The sequence below is a fragment of the Pelophylax lessonae genome, assembly GCF_965119305.1.
Source record: "Pelophylax lessonae genome assembly, chromosome: 4".
Taxonomy (NCBI): Eukaryota; Metazoa; Chordata; class Amphibia; order Anura; family Ranidae; genus Pelophylax; species Pelophylax lessonae.
In genome coordinates this window covers 388,217,407-388,236,370 of record NC_138771.1, presented here as the reverse complement: position 1 = coordinate 388,236,370, position 18,964 = coordinate 388,217,407, and the positions used below count along the sequence as shown (strand labels likewise).

The window sequence follows — 18,964 nt, the reverse complement described above, 5'->3', positions numbered from 1 at the left end:
CAGCCGGCCTACGAGCGCGCGCAGACCATTGCATTGCGCTTGGTCGGCCGCGACACATTCAAGTAAGTATGCGGGGCCGGGCGACGGGCTGGATGTTGAGATCCAGTGGTCACCCCGGTTTCTGCCTACGAGCGCGTGCAGACCAGAGCTCCGCGCTGGGTCGGCCGCGACGGAGTCCCATTGGAGGGACTGACCTTGCGAGTTAAGTCTCGCTTGGACGCCAGGAACCAGAGAGTCGAGGCGTCCGGAGTGGTCCACAACCCCCCACCCCGGTGGAGAGGGTATTGTGAAGAGAGGGTGCCTGTCGGTTTGGTATGGTGAGTAAACGTTCCCTTTTTTCCTCGTTATGAGGCAGTATGTATTATGGGCCCCTCCATACATGGTCAGTATATATCTGACACTAAAAGTCCCCCTTGTAAATACAGTACGTGTTTGGTGGGAAGTGGACTTGGTTTGAGAGCTAACACTCTACCCAGCAGACTGTAGTATTACAGCAGACATAGGAGGTATAATCCTACCTTAATTGTAGTGCACCTCCTGCAGATCGATAAACCGCCACTTAGCAGAGATGCAGGTGGATGTGCTGGGAAAAACGATTTCGGCGGTCCGCCGCCATTTTGCCGTAGACCGGGTGCATGAATGTCCTCAGGTCACGCCGGCCGCCATGTTTTTGGAGTCTATTGTCTCCTGTATGGGGGCGGCCATGTTTGATGAGCCCAGCTACCTCGTGGAGAGCTGGGAACGCCGGAAGGCGTACACAGGGGGCGGAGCCACGTCCTTCTACCCGGGAAAACGAACACAGCTCTTTCCAGTCTGTAAAAGACAGACGCTGACTGCAGTTGGTTGGAAACTTCTCTGCATCGGGTGGTGAGCCTTGGGGGTCCCTCTCTCTCTCTTGGGGATCGAGAAGCAGGTACTCTGAGGGGCGCTATTGCGCTAGGGGGAGACACATAAAAAAAAAAAAAGTTTTTTGTTTTTTCTGGCAGAGGTGTCCTGAATTAACATGGACCCTGCCACTCATGTATCTCCACCGGATCCCCTCGAGGTGTCTGCAGGATCCTCCAGCACCCCGCTTACGATTGAATCATTGTCAGCTATTATGGAAACTTTTGTGTCCCGGGTGGAAGTGGCTTGTCAGGGACAGGGCGCAAGAAAGCGACCCCCGCCTAACCCTTTATTATCTGAAACTTCGGATTCAGACTCTGAGCCTATTTCTGCAGTTGCAGGTACTTCAGCTGGGATTGGTGTCTCGGGTACTGTCTCTTCAGACAGTGAGGAGGATGTTTCGGCATCAGCCATAGCCCGAGAGGAAGCGTTGGTAAACGCACTCATTATATCTGTTCAAGAAACCTTAAGATTACAGGGTATTCCGTCGGAAATAGCTGAAACTGAAATCCCTTTTGGGACTAAAAAACGCATGAAAGTGGCGAAGGTTTTTCCATTGCCCAAATGTTTTGGCAATCCAATCAAAGAAGAATGGAGTCTGCCAAAACGCACCTCTGCTATTTCTAAACGCATTAACAGGCGTTATCCGTTTGAGGAAACCCTCATTAAGAAATGGACAGAACCACCTGTGGTGGATTCACCAATTGCTAGATTGAATAAAGCCACGGTTATTCCTTTAGAAGACGCTCCGTCTTTTAAAGATCCAGTGGATCGCAAGATAGAAGCTATGTCTCGCACCATGTTTTCCTTGATTGGATCAGCTTTCAGACCAATAATTGCTATTGGTCTGGTTTCGCAGACTGTAACTGAATGGACCAAGTGGTTACGCCGGGACTTAGAAGAGGTCCCTCAGGCGGTATCAGATTTGTTGGAACAGATGATACAAGGGTTACAGTTTGTGTGTGATGCGGCGTTAGATGCCACTCCATTATTGGCGCGAGCATCAGTTTCAGCAGTGGTTCTCAGGCGTACACTGTGGCTAAAAGGTTGGTTAGCCGACCAAGGTTCCAAAAAAGCATTGGCTAATATCCCCTTTTCAGGAGAGCGTCTATTTGGAGCCAACTTAGATGAGATCATTAAGGATCTCACGGGTGGAAAGAGCACCTTTTTACCGCAAAACGTTAAGGGTAAAGGAACTCGTCAAAGACGAGGGCCTTCTTTCTCTGCTCACAAAAAGTTTTCTCGTCCCGCGGGTGAAAAAATTAAGTCCTCCAAAGCTCCTTCAGGAGGCTTCAGGGGACGTTGGTCGGGCAAGCAAAAGCCCGCCCCCTCCAGACCTGAAGATAAATCGTCCAAAGCCTGAAGGTGCGCCCCCACCCATAACTGGGGTGGGGGGACGTCTTCGCCGGTTCCCGGATCCATGGCTTTCCAGAATCCCGGACAAGTGGGTTTGCGAAGTCATAAGGTCAGGGTACAAGATCGAGTTTCGATCTCTCCCACCGGCGCGATTCTTCCCTTCCAATATCCGACTATCCCCGGATCGTATAGAAGATCTACGGAGAGCAGTCACGGATTTACTACAACAAGGAGTGGTAGTCCACGTTCCTTGGACAGAACGTTTTCAGGGGTTTTATTCAAACCTATTTACAATACCCAGGAAAGAGGGCAAAGTGCGTCCAATTCTGGACTTAAGGGCACTCAATTCCTTTCTCAACATAAGAAAATTCAAGATGGAATCCATTCGCACAGTAGCAGCCTTCCTGCATCCAGGGGATGTCCTAGCGTCCATAGACATCAAGGACGCCTATCTTCACATTCCCATTTTCGCAGGACATCAGCGGTTTCTACGCTTTTCCGTAGAAGAGAACCGCTATCAGTTTGTGGCGTTACCTTTCGGTCTCGCCACGGCTCCTCGGGTCTTCACGAAGGTGTTGGCCCCAATGTTGGCACTACTGCGCCAAAGAGGCATATCGATTCTAGGTTACCTAGACGATCTCCTGCTTCATGCAGAGTCTCCTCAGACCCTGCTACAAAACATAGAAATTACTATAATTTCTTTACAGGAATTCGGGTGGCTGGTGAACCAGCAAAAGTCATTTCTGGTTCCCACCCAGAGGCTCGAATATCTGGGTCTAATTCTAGATACAGTCAGGTCAAGAGTTTTCCTTCCGGTAGGTAAACTCCGGAAGATTCAATCAGCAGTCCAGTTGTTACTATCCAACAGCTGGTCTTCTCTTCGAACTTGCATGAGGGTTCTGGGATTGATGGTGGCTTCCTTCGAAGCAGTCCCATTTGCCCAGTCCCATACCCGAATTCTTCAACAAGAGATTCTTCTCAGATGGAATCGGAATCCGGAATCCCTGGACAATCGGATCCGATTGAGCAAACAGACCAGAGAGTCTCTGGTCTGGTGGCTTCGGTCTCCGATGCTCAGCCAGGGAAAGTCATTTCTGCCAATATATTGGACGATAGTGACCACGGATGCCAGTCTATCCGGATGGGGAGGAATTCTCGGTCAGTTATCTGTCCAGGGACTTTGGTCCCCGGAAGAATCCAGGTTGCGGATAAATGTATTGGAACTGAGAGCGATCAAACTTTGTCTGATTCACTGGACCGAGCAGCTCCAGGGCAGCCCGGTTCGGATCCAGTCGGACAACGCCACGGCCGTGGCTTATGTCAATCACCAGGGGGGCACCAAGAGTGTCCGAGCGGCCAAAGAAGTGGCTTGCATTCTTCGCTGGGCGGAACGATTTGTTCCAGCTATCTCTGCGGTATTCATTCCGGGGGTGGAGAATTGGCAGGCAGATTATCTCAGCCGTCAGACTCTGGATCAGGGGGAATGGTCCCTCCATCCAGAAGTTTTCCACCAGTTGTGCCTACGGTGGGGCACCCCGGATGTGGATCTGTTGGCATCACGATTCAACAGGAAAGTACAGAGATTCGTGGCTCGCTCCCGCGATCCTCTAGCAGAGACCGCAGACGCACTGATCGCCCCGTGGGGGCAATACCAGCTAATGTATGCCTTCCCTCCTCTCGGGTTACTGCCAAGACTTCTTCGCAGGATAGAGGAGGAAGGAATTCCAGTAATCCTGGTAGCTCCGGACTGGCCTCGCCGAGCTTGGTACGCCGACGTGGTCAGACTGGTGGCGGACGTCCCGTGGAGACTTCCTCTCAGGGAGGACCTACTGTCTCAGGGACCGATCTTCCATCCTGCTTTACGATCGCTGGCTTTAACGGCCTGGCTATTGAGACCCAGGTGCTGAAGGACAAGGGATTGTCAGCTTCAGTTATTCCTACTCTAGTTAAAGCAAGGAAAGCGACTTCCAGAAAGATTTATCATCGTACATGGAAGTCCTACATTGCATGGTGTGAACCTCTGGGGTTCCGTCCACGGTCTTATTCGGTTAGTCGAATATTAGCTTTTCTGCAACAAGGGGTTGAGCAGAAACTGGCCTTGAGCACTATCAAGGGTCAGGTCTCAGCATTAGCTATCTTCTTTCAGAAGCCTTTGGCTACTCATTCCTTGGTGCGGAATTTCATCCAGGGGGTGCGACATCTGGCTCCGCCAGTGCGCGCGCCGTTACCACCCTGGGATCTTAATTTAGTATTGTCGGTTCTTCAGAAACCTCCCTTTGAAGATATTAGGGAGATTCCTCTACCTACGTTGTCCCAGAAGGTGGCCTTCTTGGTGGCTATTACTTCTGCACGCAGGGTGTCAGAACTGGCCGCTTTATCTTGTCGTTCCCCATATCTGGTGGTTCATAGAGATAAGGTGGTTCTTCGTCCGAACCCATCCTTCCTACCACAAGTGGTTTCAGAATTTCATCTGAATGAAGAAATTGTATTACCTTCCCTGTGTTCTAAGCCCAGTCATCCTCGGGAGTTTGCTTTACACTCCTTGGATGTGGTCCGGGCGATCAGGGTATACTTGAAAACGACGGACTCGTTTCGCAAGACGGATTCACTTTTTGTGATCCCGGATGGACCCAAAAAGGGGTTGCCTGCATCTGCCGCGACTATTTCCAAATGGATCAGACAGACGGTGGTACAGGCTTATTCTATTAAGGGTCGGGAGCCCCCGTTCCCTGTTAAGGCGCACTCCACTCGGGCACTTAGTGCGTCATGGGCCTTTCGCCATCAGGCGTCAGTGGTCCAGGTGTGCAAGGCGGCTACCTGGTCGTCGGTGCATACCTTTACAAAACATTATAAAGTTGATGTAATGGCATCGTCTGATGCCTCGTTTGGCCGCAAGGTTTTGCAGGCCGCCATTTGAGGAGACCAGTGGTCTGCCTCGAGGGTTTTTTTCCGTTGGAAATTTTCATTTGAGTCTCATTCTTTGTTTATAATGAGCCTTTAAAACTTCTAGTTTGGCACCGGTTGGGCCTTCTAGATTGGATTTTGATTTCGGTCAATCCCACCCCTCATTTGTGGCACTGCTTCTGGATGTCCCAGTTCTTGTGAATCAAGAAGACTACGTCTGTCAATGAGCGACAGAGAAAATCGGATTTTTGTAAGATCTTACCGTAAAATCCTTTTCTCTTAAGCTCATTGACAGACGTAGTACCCGCCCCTCTATCATTGAGTTGGGTTAAATTCTCTGTTGCTGCTTTGTGACAGAACTGATGCCTTGTAGCAGAGAGAGGGAGGATATACCCTCAGGGACTGCCCCTAAGGTGGAGCCAGAACGTTTTTTCTTTCTGCCTAGTCCTGCTCCTGCGGAGACAGCATAACCCAGTTCTTGTGAATCAAGAAGACTACGTCTGTCAATGAGCTTAAGAGAAAAGGATTTTACGGTAAGATCTTACAAAAATCCGATTTTTTAATCTATCCATCCATTTGTAAATTTGTGATAGAAACTTCCCCCATCAAACTATTTGGTCACTATACCTTTGAAATTACCTTGAAAACAAACCCCAGATATAAACATCTTTTCTGGTATGTCAGACTTTGGGACACATCCGACACATCCCCCACGGGAACATCATTCCCCTTTTGGATATTCTTTTTCATTATTATTATTTTTCTGCTGTTAAAACTATGGTTTACACAAAATTTATGTACACAAGAATTGATATTTAATATTGCATATACTGCTGCCTATATAATCTGTAATGTACACTTTGTCTCAAAACAGACATCTCGATACTCATGAACTTGCACCTGGCACGGTAAGCCCCTGTCCCTACTGAGGACAGGGGCGATTGTGACATGGAAGGGCTAAACATCTCGCCTCTGACTACGGCCAGACAGCTCCGTGTCCCACACTCCGTGTCGGCGGCCGCTTTCCTTGTCCGACAGGCTCGTACTGCGTGCACAACACCCAGGCGCATGCGCAGTATGGGACCACTACGTCACGGACAAGGAAGAGCTGCATACGTGCAGCGCTTCCTGCTCATGCGCGAGCAGCGATAAAAGGCCGGGGAGCCGGCGTCTTCCTTCACTTCCCTCCCAGCGAGGGAACAGGAGAGACACGGACCTCTGCGGTGGAGAGACTTTAACCTTACCTGCTAAAATGTAAGTTTTAAATGGACCCCAAGGATCCATAAGCCTTCAAAGTCACTTTAAATAAAATACTCACCACTGACCACCAATGTATAAAATTGGAATTACATCAATCTATAATTCCTTTAGAATGGCATATTGAAGCAAGGCTGCAAACCTACTCGCGGCATTGGAAGATTCATCTTCCATCCTGCAATCCCCCAAAATCTACCAAATGTAAGTTGGTCCAGGCGGACACAAAACTCCGCATAAATAAACACTATTACTGTTGAAAAACCTCTTCTTACATATATATATATATATATATATATATAATATATATATATATATATATATATATATATATATATATATATATATATATATATTATGATTATAGAAAGGATCACGCAGGATATTGCTGGATTATCACCAAGCCATCTACATATGAATATCTATATTGAATGCGTGAGTAAATGGAATTATTGAGTAACTTCAGGCTATCAACACCTAAATAGTATTTACACTCACATATTCTTCCAGACAAAGGTACCCCACGACTCCTTGCTGCAGGCTCAGAGGACACAGAGAATGGTCTGCTGAAACAAAGTTCAATAGTGTATGTACCTAATACCTTATACTAAAACTCCAGTACTTTAAATTTATATGAATACTTACAATAACAGATATGTTATTGATTTTATATATTTCAGCTGGGTGACAAAGAATCTTTGAGAAAGGCTAAAAGAAAGCCGAAACGTGTCAGATTTAGGGATAGACTCTGTGAACCACACTTTCCTGGATTACACAGGAAACATAGAGACCATTATCCCTAGTTTTGTCACAAACTATCACACGTCACAGATTCCTTTGAATCGTCTTCTTTCTATCTTTATCACATTGGGCCTATACCCAAAACACGTATCTCCACTTTATTGGAATGTATGTATATATCATTATGCTTTATGTACAACGGAATAAATCCGATACTATATTTTTATACTTGTAGCAATATCATTACTTGCCCAAAAAGTCCCACCACCTTGGCCTGAGACACCAAAACACCCCATTTTTTGTTCAAAATAGGGACGGAGGCAAAACCTACTCCTACTATCTAGAGAAAAAAAACCCCACCCCCACTATGCCTGTGTTTTCCCGGAAAGTTGCTTTTCTGGTGGCTATCACCTCTGCTCACAGGGTGTCTGAGTTGGCGGCTCTGTTTGCCTTATCATGGTTGTTCATGGGGCTGAAGTGATCTTGCGACCCAATCTGCCTTTTTTTCCTAGGGTGGTATCTGCTTTCCACCTCATCAAAGATGTTCTTTTGCCTTCGCTATGTGCGAAGCCCAAGTATCCCAAGGACTTTGTCTTGCATTCACGGCTGTGGTCCGGGCGATCACGGTTTACCTGTCTGCCATTGAGTCCTTTTTAGGGAGTCTGATCCTTATTTGTCCTTCCGAGGGGTCATGGTAGGGTTCGGCTGCGTCCGCTGCAAACTTTTCCTATTGGATCGGACAGTCCATGGTACTCGCCTATTCACTAAAGGGTCAGGTGCCTGTTTTTCTTGTGTGGACACGCTCTACTAGAGCTGTCATTGCCTTTTGGGCTTTTTGCCATCAGTTTTTTCTGTGGCTCAGGTGTGCGATGCGGGGACTTGGTCATCTGTGCACACTTTCACGAAACTCTCCGATTTTGAGGAAATGGCATCCTCGGATGCTTCCTTTGGCCGCAAAATTTTGTGCGCGGCGTTTTTTTACTGAGACGTGGTGTTCTGTCTCTTCTTGGGGTGAATTTTGTTACGGGTTGGCTCATGTTGAGCTTTCTGTTGCCCTGTTGGCTCAGTTTTTTTCTCTGGCCTGGTTGAAACATATTTTCCTTTTTCTTTGGTTGCGCCTTCCCACCCCTCGCACCTGCACTGCTTTGGGACATTCCACTAGTGAAGGCTTGCTAAACGGGCTGCGACTATCGGAGGACGTAAGAGAAAATATAACTTTTGTAAGAACTTACCGTAAAATTCTTTTCTCTGAGTCCTCTGACAGTCACAGCCCCCCCCGCCCCTCTATTTTTTGGGGTTAATTGTCTTCCTGTACTGCTTGCTATGAAACTGAAGAGCAGCACCTAGTGGCTGATGGGTAATGTCTGAGGGACAGCCCCCTAGAGGTGTAGAGTGTAAAGCTTTTGTTGTTAACCTTTTCACTACCTAGCCTGCTCCTGCAGAGAGGGCGCTTTACCCACTAGTGAAGGCATACTGAACTAATTCTATTTTTCGGCAGTTCGTGAAGCATTTGGGCCCGGGTGGAGGTGGGAGGTGCGCTGAAACGTTTCTCCACCTACCCCTGCCTCATCGGATGTGTCGGATTCTGAGTCTGACTCAGCCGCCGCAGACACGGGCCTCCCTGCCGGGCCTGTTACCTCGCACACCGTCTCCTCAGATAATGTGGATGACATTTCTACCTCCCCTGCCGCCCATGATACAGGCGCTGGTGGATGCTCTGGTTGTTTCGTTGCGTGACACCCTGCAATTTGGGGGACGCAGCAGCGGCTGCGCCTGGTGCACATGCAGCATCTGGCTCTCACATGCCGTCCGGAGCAGCTTATTTTGCTAGCGTGCTCATGTAGGATGGGACCGTCTGAGACGTTCCCCTGGGGTGCCTAAGCGGCTGCTAGAAGTTACTCTTTTGAGGTGTCTCTGGTACAGTGGACTGTTCGCCTATGGTGGACGTCTGGACTCCCAGGCTGGTTAGGACTACAGTTGTTCCGGTGAAGGAATCCCCGTCCTTTAAGGAATGGGGGATAGGATGGCACGGGCTGTGGCCCACAATCTATACTTCCTGGCGGGGTCTGCACTGGGAGCAGTGTTTATAATTTCTCTTGCCACGCAGACTCGGCCTGATATGCAGAGTTCCAATGCCGTGACTTGGTGAGGGGCAAGTCCCTCCTGCCAGGGCCGTCTTTAATATTGATTGGACCCTGGGCAGACATTTTCTTGGAGCCCCCCTGGAATACACTAATTAACTATTTGCAGGCTGCATGGGCTGAAGGGGCAGCTGCTTTGGGCCCCACAACATTGACTGGGCCAGGGGCAGCTGCTCCTTTTGCCCTGTGTTAAAGACAGCCCTGCCTCCTGCCCTGGGGGAGCTGTTGGACCAGCTGGCGCAGGGGATGCAATTTGTTTGTGATGCTGCGCTGGACACGGCTCCTTTTTATATGGGTCACCTGTCGGTTCGGCGGTGGTTGTCCGGCGTATGCTTGACCAGAGTGTTGGCCTGCAGATAAAACTTCGAACAAGGCCTTAATGGATCTCCCTTTTCAGGGGGATCTCCTGTTTGGCGCTGCCCTGGATGACATATAAGGGTTTCACGGGGGGGGGGGGGGGGGTAGAGTGCCTTTCTTCCACAGGCTAATCGTTAAGGGCCTTCGTCGCAGATGGGGTCCCTCCTTGTTGGCTCACAAACAGTTTCTTCGTCCCTCGGGGACAGTCCATGTGGAGAAGTACTTCCTTGGGTGGTTCCAAACTACCCTGATCTGGCGAACAAGAGATCGTTCTTTTCCAGAACTGCGGACAAGGCCTGCTCGGCCTGAGGGTGCGTCCTCACCCATCTATGGGGTGGGGGACGTCCTTGCCGGTTCTCGGACCTGCGGCTGACCCAGATCCCAGGCAGCTGGGTTCAGGAGGTCATGTGGTCCAGTTGCAAGATCGAGTTTCGATCCGTTTTTTTTCAGAGAGGCTTTTCCCTTCCAATGTAAGGCTGTCCCCGGATCGCTTGCAGGCGCTCTTGGGGCAGTTCAGGCTCTGGTTTCACAAGCTGGACCTACTGGCCCTTTGATGGTTCTGTGCGGACCAAAAGCTCAAGATGCTATCGATCCGCACGATGGTGGCTTCCCTACATCAGGGGGATTCCGGGCCTCCATAGACATCAAGATGCCTACCTTCACATCCCGTTATGTTCAGGAGACCAACGGGTTATTCATTTTTGCCATAGGGTAGGGTATCGGTTTGTGGCCTTACTCTTTGGTCTCGCTTCTGCTACTCTGGTCTTCACAAAGGTGTTGGTTCCGGTCCTGGTGCTGTTGTGGCAGCAGGGCATATTGGTCTTGGTTTCCTGGGCGATCTGCTTCTCCATGTGGAGTCCCCTACAGTGCTGACAATGAGCACTCTAGAGGAGTTCATGTGGGTTCTGAACCTTCAGAAGTCATCCCTGGTTTCTTCCATGAGACTGGACTATCTGGGCCTGACTTTAGATTCATCCTCAGTCAGGATATTTTCTCCCTCCGGAGAAACTCTTGGAACCTCGGACTGCAGTTCAACTGTTACTGTCCAGCACATGGTCGTCCCTTCGGACCTGCATGCGAGTTCTGGGACTGATGGTGTCGTCTTTCGGGACGGTCCTTTTTGCTCACTCCCTCTCGAGGATCCCCCAGAAGGCAATCCTTCTCGAATGGGACTAGAATCCAAACTCTCTGGACTTTCGGGTCCAGCTGAGCCGGGAGACCAGGAAGTCTTGATCTGGAATCCTTCCTCCCCTTTTTACTGGACAATTGTCACCGTGGATGCAAGCCTGTCCGGTTGGGGAGGAGTCCTCGGTAGGTTCTCTGCTTCGGGAGTATGGTCCCTGGAGGGTCCAGGTTACTGATCAATGTCCTGGAGCTGAGAGAGATCAGGCTTTGCCTAGTTCACTGGATCAGGCAGCCGTTCGGTGCACATTCAATTGACTACCCTGCGACCGTGGCTTGTGTCATTCACCAAGGGGGCACCAAGGCTGTCCTTGCAGCCTTGGAAGTGATGATTCTTCGTAGGACAGAGCGCCTTGTTCCAGCTCTATCGGCTGTTCCCCTTCCAGGTGCAGAAAAAATTGGCAGGCGGATTGCCTCGGTCGACAGGCCCAGCAGTTGTGCCTTTGTTTGGGAGCACTCCGGACGTGGTCCTGTTGGCATCGCATCTACGGGATAGTGCAGAGGTCATGGCCTGCTCCTGGGACCCTCTGGCTGGTGCAATGGTGGCACCATGGGTTCTGTCATAGACAAGAACATTCGCTAGGTTCAACATGAACGATGCTGAGAAGTCTGGCGTGGTCACCTGCGCAAGACTGACACTGGCATGGTCGTGCGAGAGTGCTCACGGTTGGGCCGAGGTCAGTATCAGCTGCTATTTGCCTTTCCTTCTCTCCAGTTGCTGCCAAGAATCCTTCGCAGGATTGAGGCGGACGGAATTTCAGTCAGTCTCGTGGGTCCGGACTGGCCTCACCGAGCTTGGTACGCCCACCTGGTCAGGCTTGCCGCTGACGCTCCTTGGAGGCTTCCTCTCGGAGGATTTCTTATCCCTGGGGACGATCTCCCGTCCGGATTTACGGTCGCTGGCTTGGCTGTTGAAAGCCAGGTGTCGAAGGACAGAGGATTGTCTGCTTCAGTGATTTCCACCCTGTGTAAAGCATGGGAAGCGTCTTCTAGGATGATTTTTTTTTCATCATATGAGAAAGTCGCGTATTGCGTGGTGTGAGTCTCCTTGGGCTCCCCCTCGCTCTTACTCAGTGACCGGATCTTGGCTTCCTTCAACGGGGAGTTGATCAAAAGTTGGCCTTGAGTACTGTCAAGGGTCAGGTTTCGGCTTTGGTAATTTTTCTTACACAGGCCGTTGGCCGCCCGTTCCCTGGTGCGTAACTTCTTCCAGGGGGTGCGACACTTGGTTCTTCTGGTGCGACCTCCCAACTGGGGACCTTGGTTTGGTGCTGTCGGTTCTTCAAGACCCTCCTCTTGCAAGTATCGAGGGTATCCCCTGCCTACCTTATTACTGAAGGTGGCCTTCTTGGTTGCTGTCACTCTGCATGCAGGGTGTCGGCACTGATGACATTGTCCTGTTGTTCTCCCTATATGTTGGTTGGTTCATGGGGCCAGGTGGTACTTCGACCGGATCCATCCTTCCAGGTGGGTTCTAGTGTTTACTTGAACGAGGCCATTGTGTTGCCATCTTGTGTCCTAAGCCCCCTAATCCAACGGAATGTGCGCTGCATACTCTGGATGGAGTTCAGGCACTCGAGGGGTACTTGGCGACTACTGCGTCTTCGCTCTCTGTGCTCACGGATGACCCAAGAACAGGGCTGCCTGCGTCTGCTGCGACTATTTCCAGGTGGATCGGACAGTCGGTGGTGCAGGCTTCTTCAATTAGGGTTCAGTTCCTACCTTTCCCTGTTTCGGCGCTTTCTATTTGGACGCCTAGTGCTTCCTGGGCTTTTTGCCATACAGGCATCTGTGCTTCAGGTTGCAAGACGACTACCTGGTCGTTTGTTCACACCTTTTATCACGTTTTATAAAGTGGATGTGCTGGCATCTGCAGATGCCTCTTTTTGGCCGCAAGGTTTTTTGCTGGCTGCTGTTTGGAGGGCTTTTGGGCTTTCTTGAGGATGTTTACTGTTTGTTTCAGGTGGGCCTCATCTTTTGTTCTGATGAGTCCTATGTGGCCTGGTCGGCTATGTTTATTGGGGACTTGTTCTTTTCTGCTGTTCCCACCCCTCATTTTATGGCATTGCTTTGGGACATTCCTACTGATATGAATCGGAGAGCACTCCGTCTGTCAATGAACGATAGAGAAAACTGGATTTTTGACTTACCGTAAAATCCTTTTCTCTTCAGTTTATTGACGGACGCAGTACTCGCCCCTCTATTTTGAGTTGGGTTGGTGTTACTTTTCTGACACTGCTTTAACCACTTTAGCACAGGAGGATTTTGCTGTCTTACGTTCAGGCCACTTTTTGCGATTCGGCACTGTGCGACTTTAACTGTCAATTGCGCGGTCATGCAACGCCATACCCAAACGATTTAAAATTTACGTTCTTTTTTTCCCCACAAACAGAGCTTTCTTTTGGTGGTATTTGATCACCTGTGCGATTTTTACTTTTTGCGCTATAAACAAAAAAAGAGCGAAAATTTTGAAAAAATTACTTTTTTTTCACATTTTTTTTATATGAAATTCCCCCCCCAAAAAAATGTAAAAATCTAAATTTTTTTATCATTTTTGGCCAATTTGTTTTCTGCTACATATTTTTGGTAAAAAAAAATCGCAATAAGCGTATTTCGATTGGTTTGCGCAAAAGTTATTGCGTTTACGAACTAAGGGAAAGATTTCTGTCATTTTTTGGTGTTTTTTTTTCTTTAACGAGTAATGGTGGCGATCTGCGATTTTCTTTTTTTTTTTTTTTTTTTTTTTTTGCAGGACTGCGACATTGCGGCGGACAGATCGCACCCTTGACTGATATTTTTGACACTTTTGGGGGTACCTGTGACATTACTACAGTAATCAGTGCTATACATATGCACTGTTACTGTAAAAATGACACTGGCAGGGAAGGGGTTAATTTTATTGGAGAGGGAGGGGTTAATGTATGCCTGGTGCTTACTGACGTGTGGGGGGAGGTGACTGAGTGACACAGGGACAGATCGCATGTATGCAATCTGTCACTGTCTGTCACTTTGGAGATCCGCCTGCTTTGTTTACACAAGCGGGCGGATCTCCAGACTCGATTCCCCGACAATCGGGGAAGAGTGGCGGTGATCACCGCCGCTCCTCCCCTGGCCCGACTCCCACTGTGACTGAAAACAGCGGGAGCGAGCCTCCGGTGGCACGCGAGCGCCGCCCACAAGGGGAGGAGTCCAGCGATGTAGGTCTACGTCGATGGACGATAACGAGCCACATTGCCGCAGTAGCAGCAATATGAGCAGACATAAAGTGGTTAAAACAAAACTGACATCCTATGCAGAAAGAGAGAGGGTGTACCCTCCGGTACTGCCCATAGGCGTAGCCAGAACATTTTTCTGCCTGGTGTCCTACTCCTGTAGGGGGCAGTATTACCCTACTGATATGAATCAGAGAGCATTGCGTCCGTCAATGAACTTAAGAGAAAAGGATTTTACGGTAAGTCAAAAATCCAATTTTTATGTTCTATGCAATTTTTAGAAATGTATTTTACATTTTTGATGCAATTCTTTGACTAAAGCATTTATTGAATGAATGAGGTCAGCAATCAAGTAAATGAAGTCTAAACATTTTGTAGGAATCATTGGAAAAAGCTAAAATTATTCAGTAGTTATTCCTCAACACAGCAATAACTCATGAGATAGGGTAAGTTTGTGCAGTTATGAATTGAAGCATGTTTTTTATTTATTTATTTATTTATTTTTTTCAGGAAAAGAAGGCTTATCTAGAACGAAGTGTCAAGAATGCTGAAGATAACATTAGAGAAATGCTAATGGCTAGAAGAGCGCAGTGACGTCAGTTTTTATTTGGAGACTTTTAGTAGTATATATATATATACATAATAAAAATCTGCTTGTGCATTTTCCTCATGTAAATGGTAACTGTATCATAAAATGCCATATTTTATAGCAAAAGTTTAAGTATACACTTGCTGTTTCACATTTTTTCACTGTAAAGTTACATATGCAGATCTGGAAGAACAGTTGGCTGAATTACTCTTGTAAAATTGGTTGAAAATAATATACTTGCGTGCTAAGTAACTGTTGTGCTTTTTTTATTGTCATCAATTTTTTAAAAGACAACTTTAATAAAGTGTTTGTTACCTCCCCAAAAAAAATAAAAATAAAAAAAGGATCCTGTTCCCTTAACCACTTAAGCCCCGGAAGATTTTACCCCCTTCCTGACCAGGGCCTATTTTACGATTCGGCACTGCTTGATTTTAACAGACAATTGCGCGGTCATGCGACGCTGTACCTAAACGAATTTGACGTCCTTTTTTTTCCCACAGAGCTTTCTTTAGGTGGTATTTGATCACCTGTGCAATTTTTACTCTTTGCGCTATAAACAAAAAAAGTGTAAATTTTGCAAAAATAACAATATTTTTCACATTTTTTATATGAAATTCCCCAAAAAAAAAATGTAAAAATCAAAATGTAACATTTTAGGCCAATTTGTTTTATGCTACATATGTTTGGTAAAAAAAAAATCGCAAAAAGCGTATTTTGATTGGTTTGCGCAAAAGTTATTACGTTTACTAACTAAAGCCCCGTACACACGTACCGATGGTCGGCTTACAAATGTTCCTCTTTTCTCCCCGGGATGTCGGTGTCTGCTGAAAAGTGCAAAGACAGCACAAGGACAGCACAAGAATTTTGTCCGCCGACTGCAGAAGTGATGTCATGTAATGGTTAACTTTCCCTGTGTTTTCTATTTTCTGAGCATGCCCAGTCTTGCAAATCTGCGGTCTGTCGGCCGAATTGTGTACTGACAGGCGAACAATCGTCCGTTCTGGTGTCGGCATACAAAAATTTTCATGTTTGCAAGAAAGACTTTTGTCCGCGGATTGTGCGCAGACATCTGTCGGAGGCACCATACTAACACGCGTACAATCGGCAGATCCTTCGTCCACCGACGTTTGTATGCCGACGATCGGTACGTGTGTACGGGCCTTTAGGGAAAGATTTTTGTAGTTTTTTTTTTTTTTTTTTTTTTAAACGAGTAATGGCGACTATCTGTGATTTTTTTTTTTTTTTTTTTGCGGTACTGCGGCGGACAGACCGGACCCTTGACTGACATTTGACACTTTTGGGGTTACCAGTGACATTACTACAGTAATCAGTGCTATACATATGCACTGTTACTGCAAAATGACACTGGCAGGGAAGGGGTTAACTTTATTGGGGAAGGAGGGGTTAAGTGTGTCCCTAGGGTCGTGCTTCTAACTGTGATTGGACATGGCTACTGGTGTAGGAACAGTGATCAACGGTCCTACATAGTAGAACCGTATGATCACCATTCCTACACAGGGGAGAATGACAGGCGGCTTGTTTACATTAGCCGTCTGCCTTTCTCCCTTCATGGCGAACGATTGCGAATGACCAGCGGACATCGGGTCCGCCAGTCACACAGGGAACGAGCCAGGGCGCGTGCGCGCTCGTCCGCTATTGTACCGGCACGTTACTTTGCCTGGTCGGGGCTGACCGCCGCAGTATATGTACTTGTGGCGGTTGGCAACCGGTTAAAGCATGTTATACAGGACAGTGCTTGTGCTGTGTAATTTGCCCCCCCCCCCCCCCCTGTATCAGTTGAAATACCTGGTTGATCCTGCCCTCCCCCCCTGTAAACTGATCACTGTTTATCATGGCTGTTGAGCCCTGACACCGTGGTCCGTTTACGTGCCTCTGTCTTTTGCAGCTATCAGCAGCTCCTGCAGTGTCGTCCTCCTCCCTCCTCTCCCTGCCTGTCAGCTCTTACCAGTGCCGCTCTTCTCCCCTCCCCGCTGCTACAAAACAATGTAATGGTAATACAATAGCCTCTGTTAGACAACATGTGCCCCAGTGTCTTTGCTCTATAAAAAAATTGCTGATTTCTACCTTTATATCAGAGCGTTGCTCTGCGCTCACGTGACTCCTCGGCTCTCTCCCGGGTGACGTCTGCGGGAGTTCTGGGCCCCTCCCGCTGTAGCTGTTAGCCTGGGAGAGTGAAGAGCCAGGGAGTAATGTGAGCACCAGGAGAAGCTGTGAAATAAGGTAGAAATCAGCATATTATTTTATAAAGCTCAGACGCTGGGGAACATGTTATCTAACAGAGGCTATTGTATTCACGTCACATAGTGGCTTTACAACCACATTAAGTTTGACAGTGAAGACAAAACAAACAGCAGTGGTATATTGTGTCCATCAACGACAGCAGACATATTGGAAAGAAAATACAGCATCTCTCAGTTTTATTCAAGTCACAATAGAATGAACAGATCACATGAAAACAAATCCAATGTACTACAAATCAATAGCTCAGTGGTGGCCATCATATAGCAAACCAGCTATAGAGTCAATTCCCTTCCCTCAACCCATTTCAACAAATTTGGGGGATAGTTGCAACCCGTGTTTGTTAATTTATAGAATGGTAAGGCCACATTTGTCATAGCTCTCCACATCTGCAAGGTAGGGGGTTTAGGCTTTTGCCACTAAAGTAAACCACAGCTTTACAGCAGGAGGAATTATGGATTAGATAGTGGAGGAGGCACTGCGAGAAGCCGGAAGCAGGAACGTGTGTGTGCTGTGAGAGTGAGGAGGAGAAGGAGCTGCGGGGGGAGCCTGTGCAGGTGCGGGAGATCTCGGGGGGAGCCGAGGTGACTGGAGACTGTAGGGGTGTACCATCTGAACGGTGGCAGCGGCGGAGGACCTGGAGGGACCGAAGGAGGAACGGGACGTGAGTAGGTGACCGATCAGCTGATCGGCCACTGGGGGGGGGGGGAGTCAGAAGGAACTGTGACTGACTGTTACGGTGCTGTGACTGTAGCTGTGCTGTGACTGCTGCTGTACCGTAACTGTACTGGGACTGTAACTGACTGAAGTATATATGATCTCAATACAGAGGTCAAATACAGCGCTTGCTTAAACTCTGGATATGTAACTCAGAACATCAGGTGACCATAAACTATCAAATAGGAGTCCACGAATTAATATTGTAAATTAATGCAGAATGTGTAAGTTAGTGCAAACAACAATAAATGCAACTACATGCAATGGATAGAGAGTAAAAACACATATAATATATATTAATACCTCTCAATAAATATGTAAAAATTATCATAAAAAATCACAGTGTAAAATTTGATGACTTCTGTGCTATTAATATCAAAAAATTATAAATAAAGTATATAAAAAAACCACACATATATATAAAATCCCAAGTGTTAAAGTGATTGTGCTTCAAAATAATCATAAATTTAATCCATTCAATATAAAGTGGCTACTGTGCTCAAAATCAATGAGTCCAATATTTTAGTGACTCCTCTGTTTCAATTGAGAGTAAAATGTCCTTAATGGCAGATGGATCCTCAATTCCAAATTGTAAGTGATTTATCCATCAAATGACTTCCTTTAAAATGAGTGAAATGAAATCACTTACCAAATAAAGTGGGTTCTGTATGCCGTATGGCACCAGAACCTTTCGGACTTGAAAAGCCCCCTAAAAGCTTGGAGGATGTTGCCCCTCTGTGTGACCCTCCGGGGTCCTGGGATACCTCTCTGCTTCCGGGGTAAGAACAGTGTACAGGTAAATATGAGGGATGATATATAAATAATGGAGCTATGGACGAGGCAGAATCCCTATGGGTAGAACTTCAAAGGGAAGGCACTGTGGGGAAGTTAATATTGGGTGTATGCTATAGGCCCCCCAATCAGAGGGAGAAGGGTGAGGCGGACCTCCTTTTACAGATAGGATTGACAGCAAGGATGGGAACTGTCATAATGGGGGATTTTAATTATCCAGATATAGACTGGGCAGAAGGAACCGCGCATTCAGCCAAGGCTCGGCAGTTCCTAAATGTTTTGCAGGACAATTTCATGGGTCAGATGGTGAATGCACCGACAAGAAACAATGCGGTACTTGACCTACTGATTACCAACAATACAGACCTGCTCATGGATATAGAAATACGGGACAACTTAGGAAACAGTGACCATAGGTCAATTAGTTTCAGTATTAATTATAGTAATAGGAAACACAAGGGCAATATAAGGACACTGAATTTCAAAAGAACCAATTTCCCAAAACTGCGCTCTGCTAAAAAATATCAAATGGGATAGAACCCTGGGAACAAAGAACACGGAGGAAAAATGGAAAT

General features: G+C 47.5%; 1 protein-coding gene across 1 annotated transcript in view; it reads left to right on the top strand.

The window, feature by feature from the left end:
- The window catches only part of PFDN1 (prefoldin subunit 1), a 127,770-nt gene extending 113,083 nt beyond the window's left edge, over positions 1–14,687 (top strand). Inside the window, exon 4 of the mRNA XM_082256219.1 lies at positions 14,543–14,687. Coding sequence (XP_082112345.1) covers positions 14,543–14,626 — 84 coding nt within the window. The 3' untranslated portion in view covers positions 14,627–14,687. The remainder of the gene's footprint in view (positions 1–14,542) is intronic.
- The last annotated feature ends 4,277 nt before the right edge of the window (positions 14,688–18,964 follow it).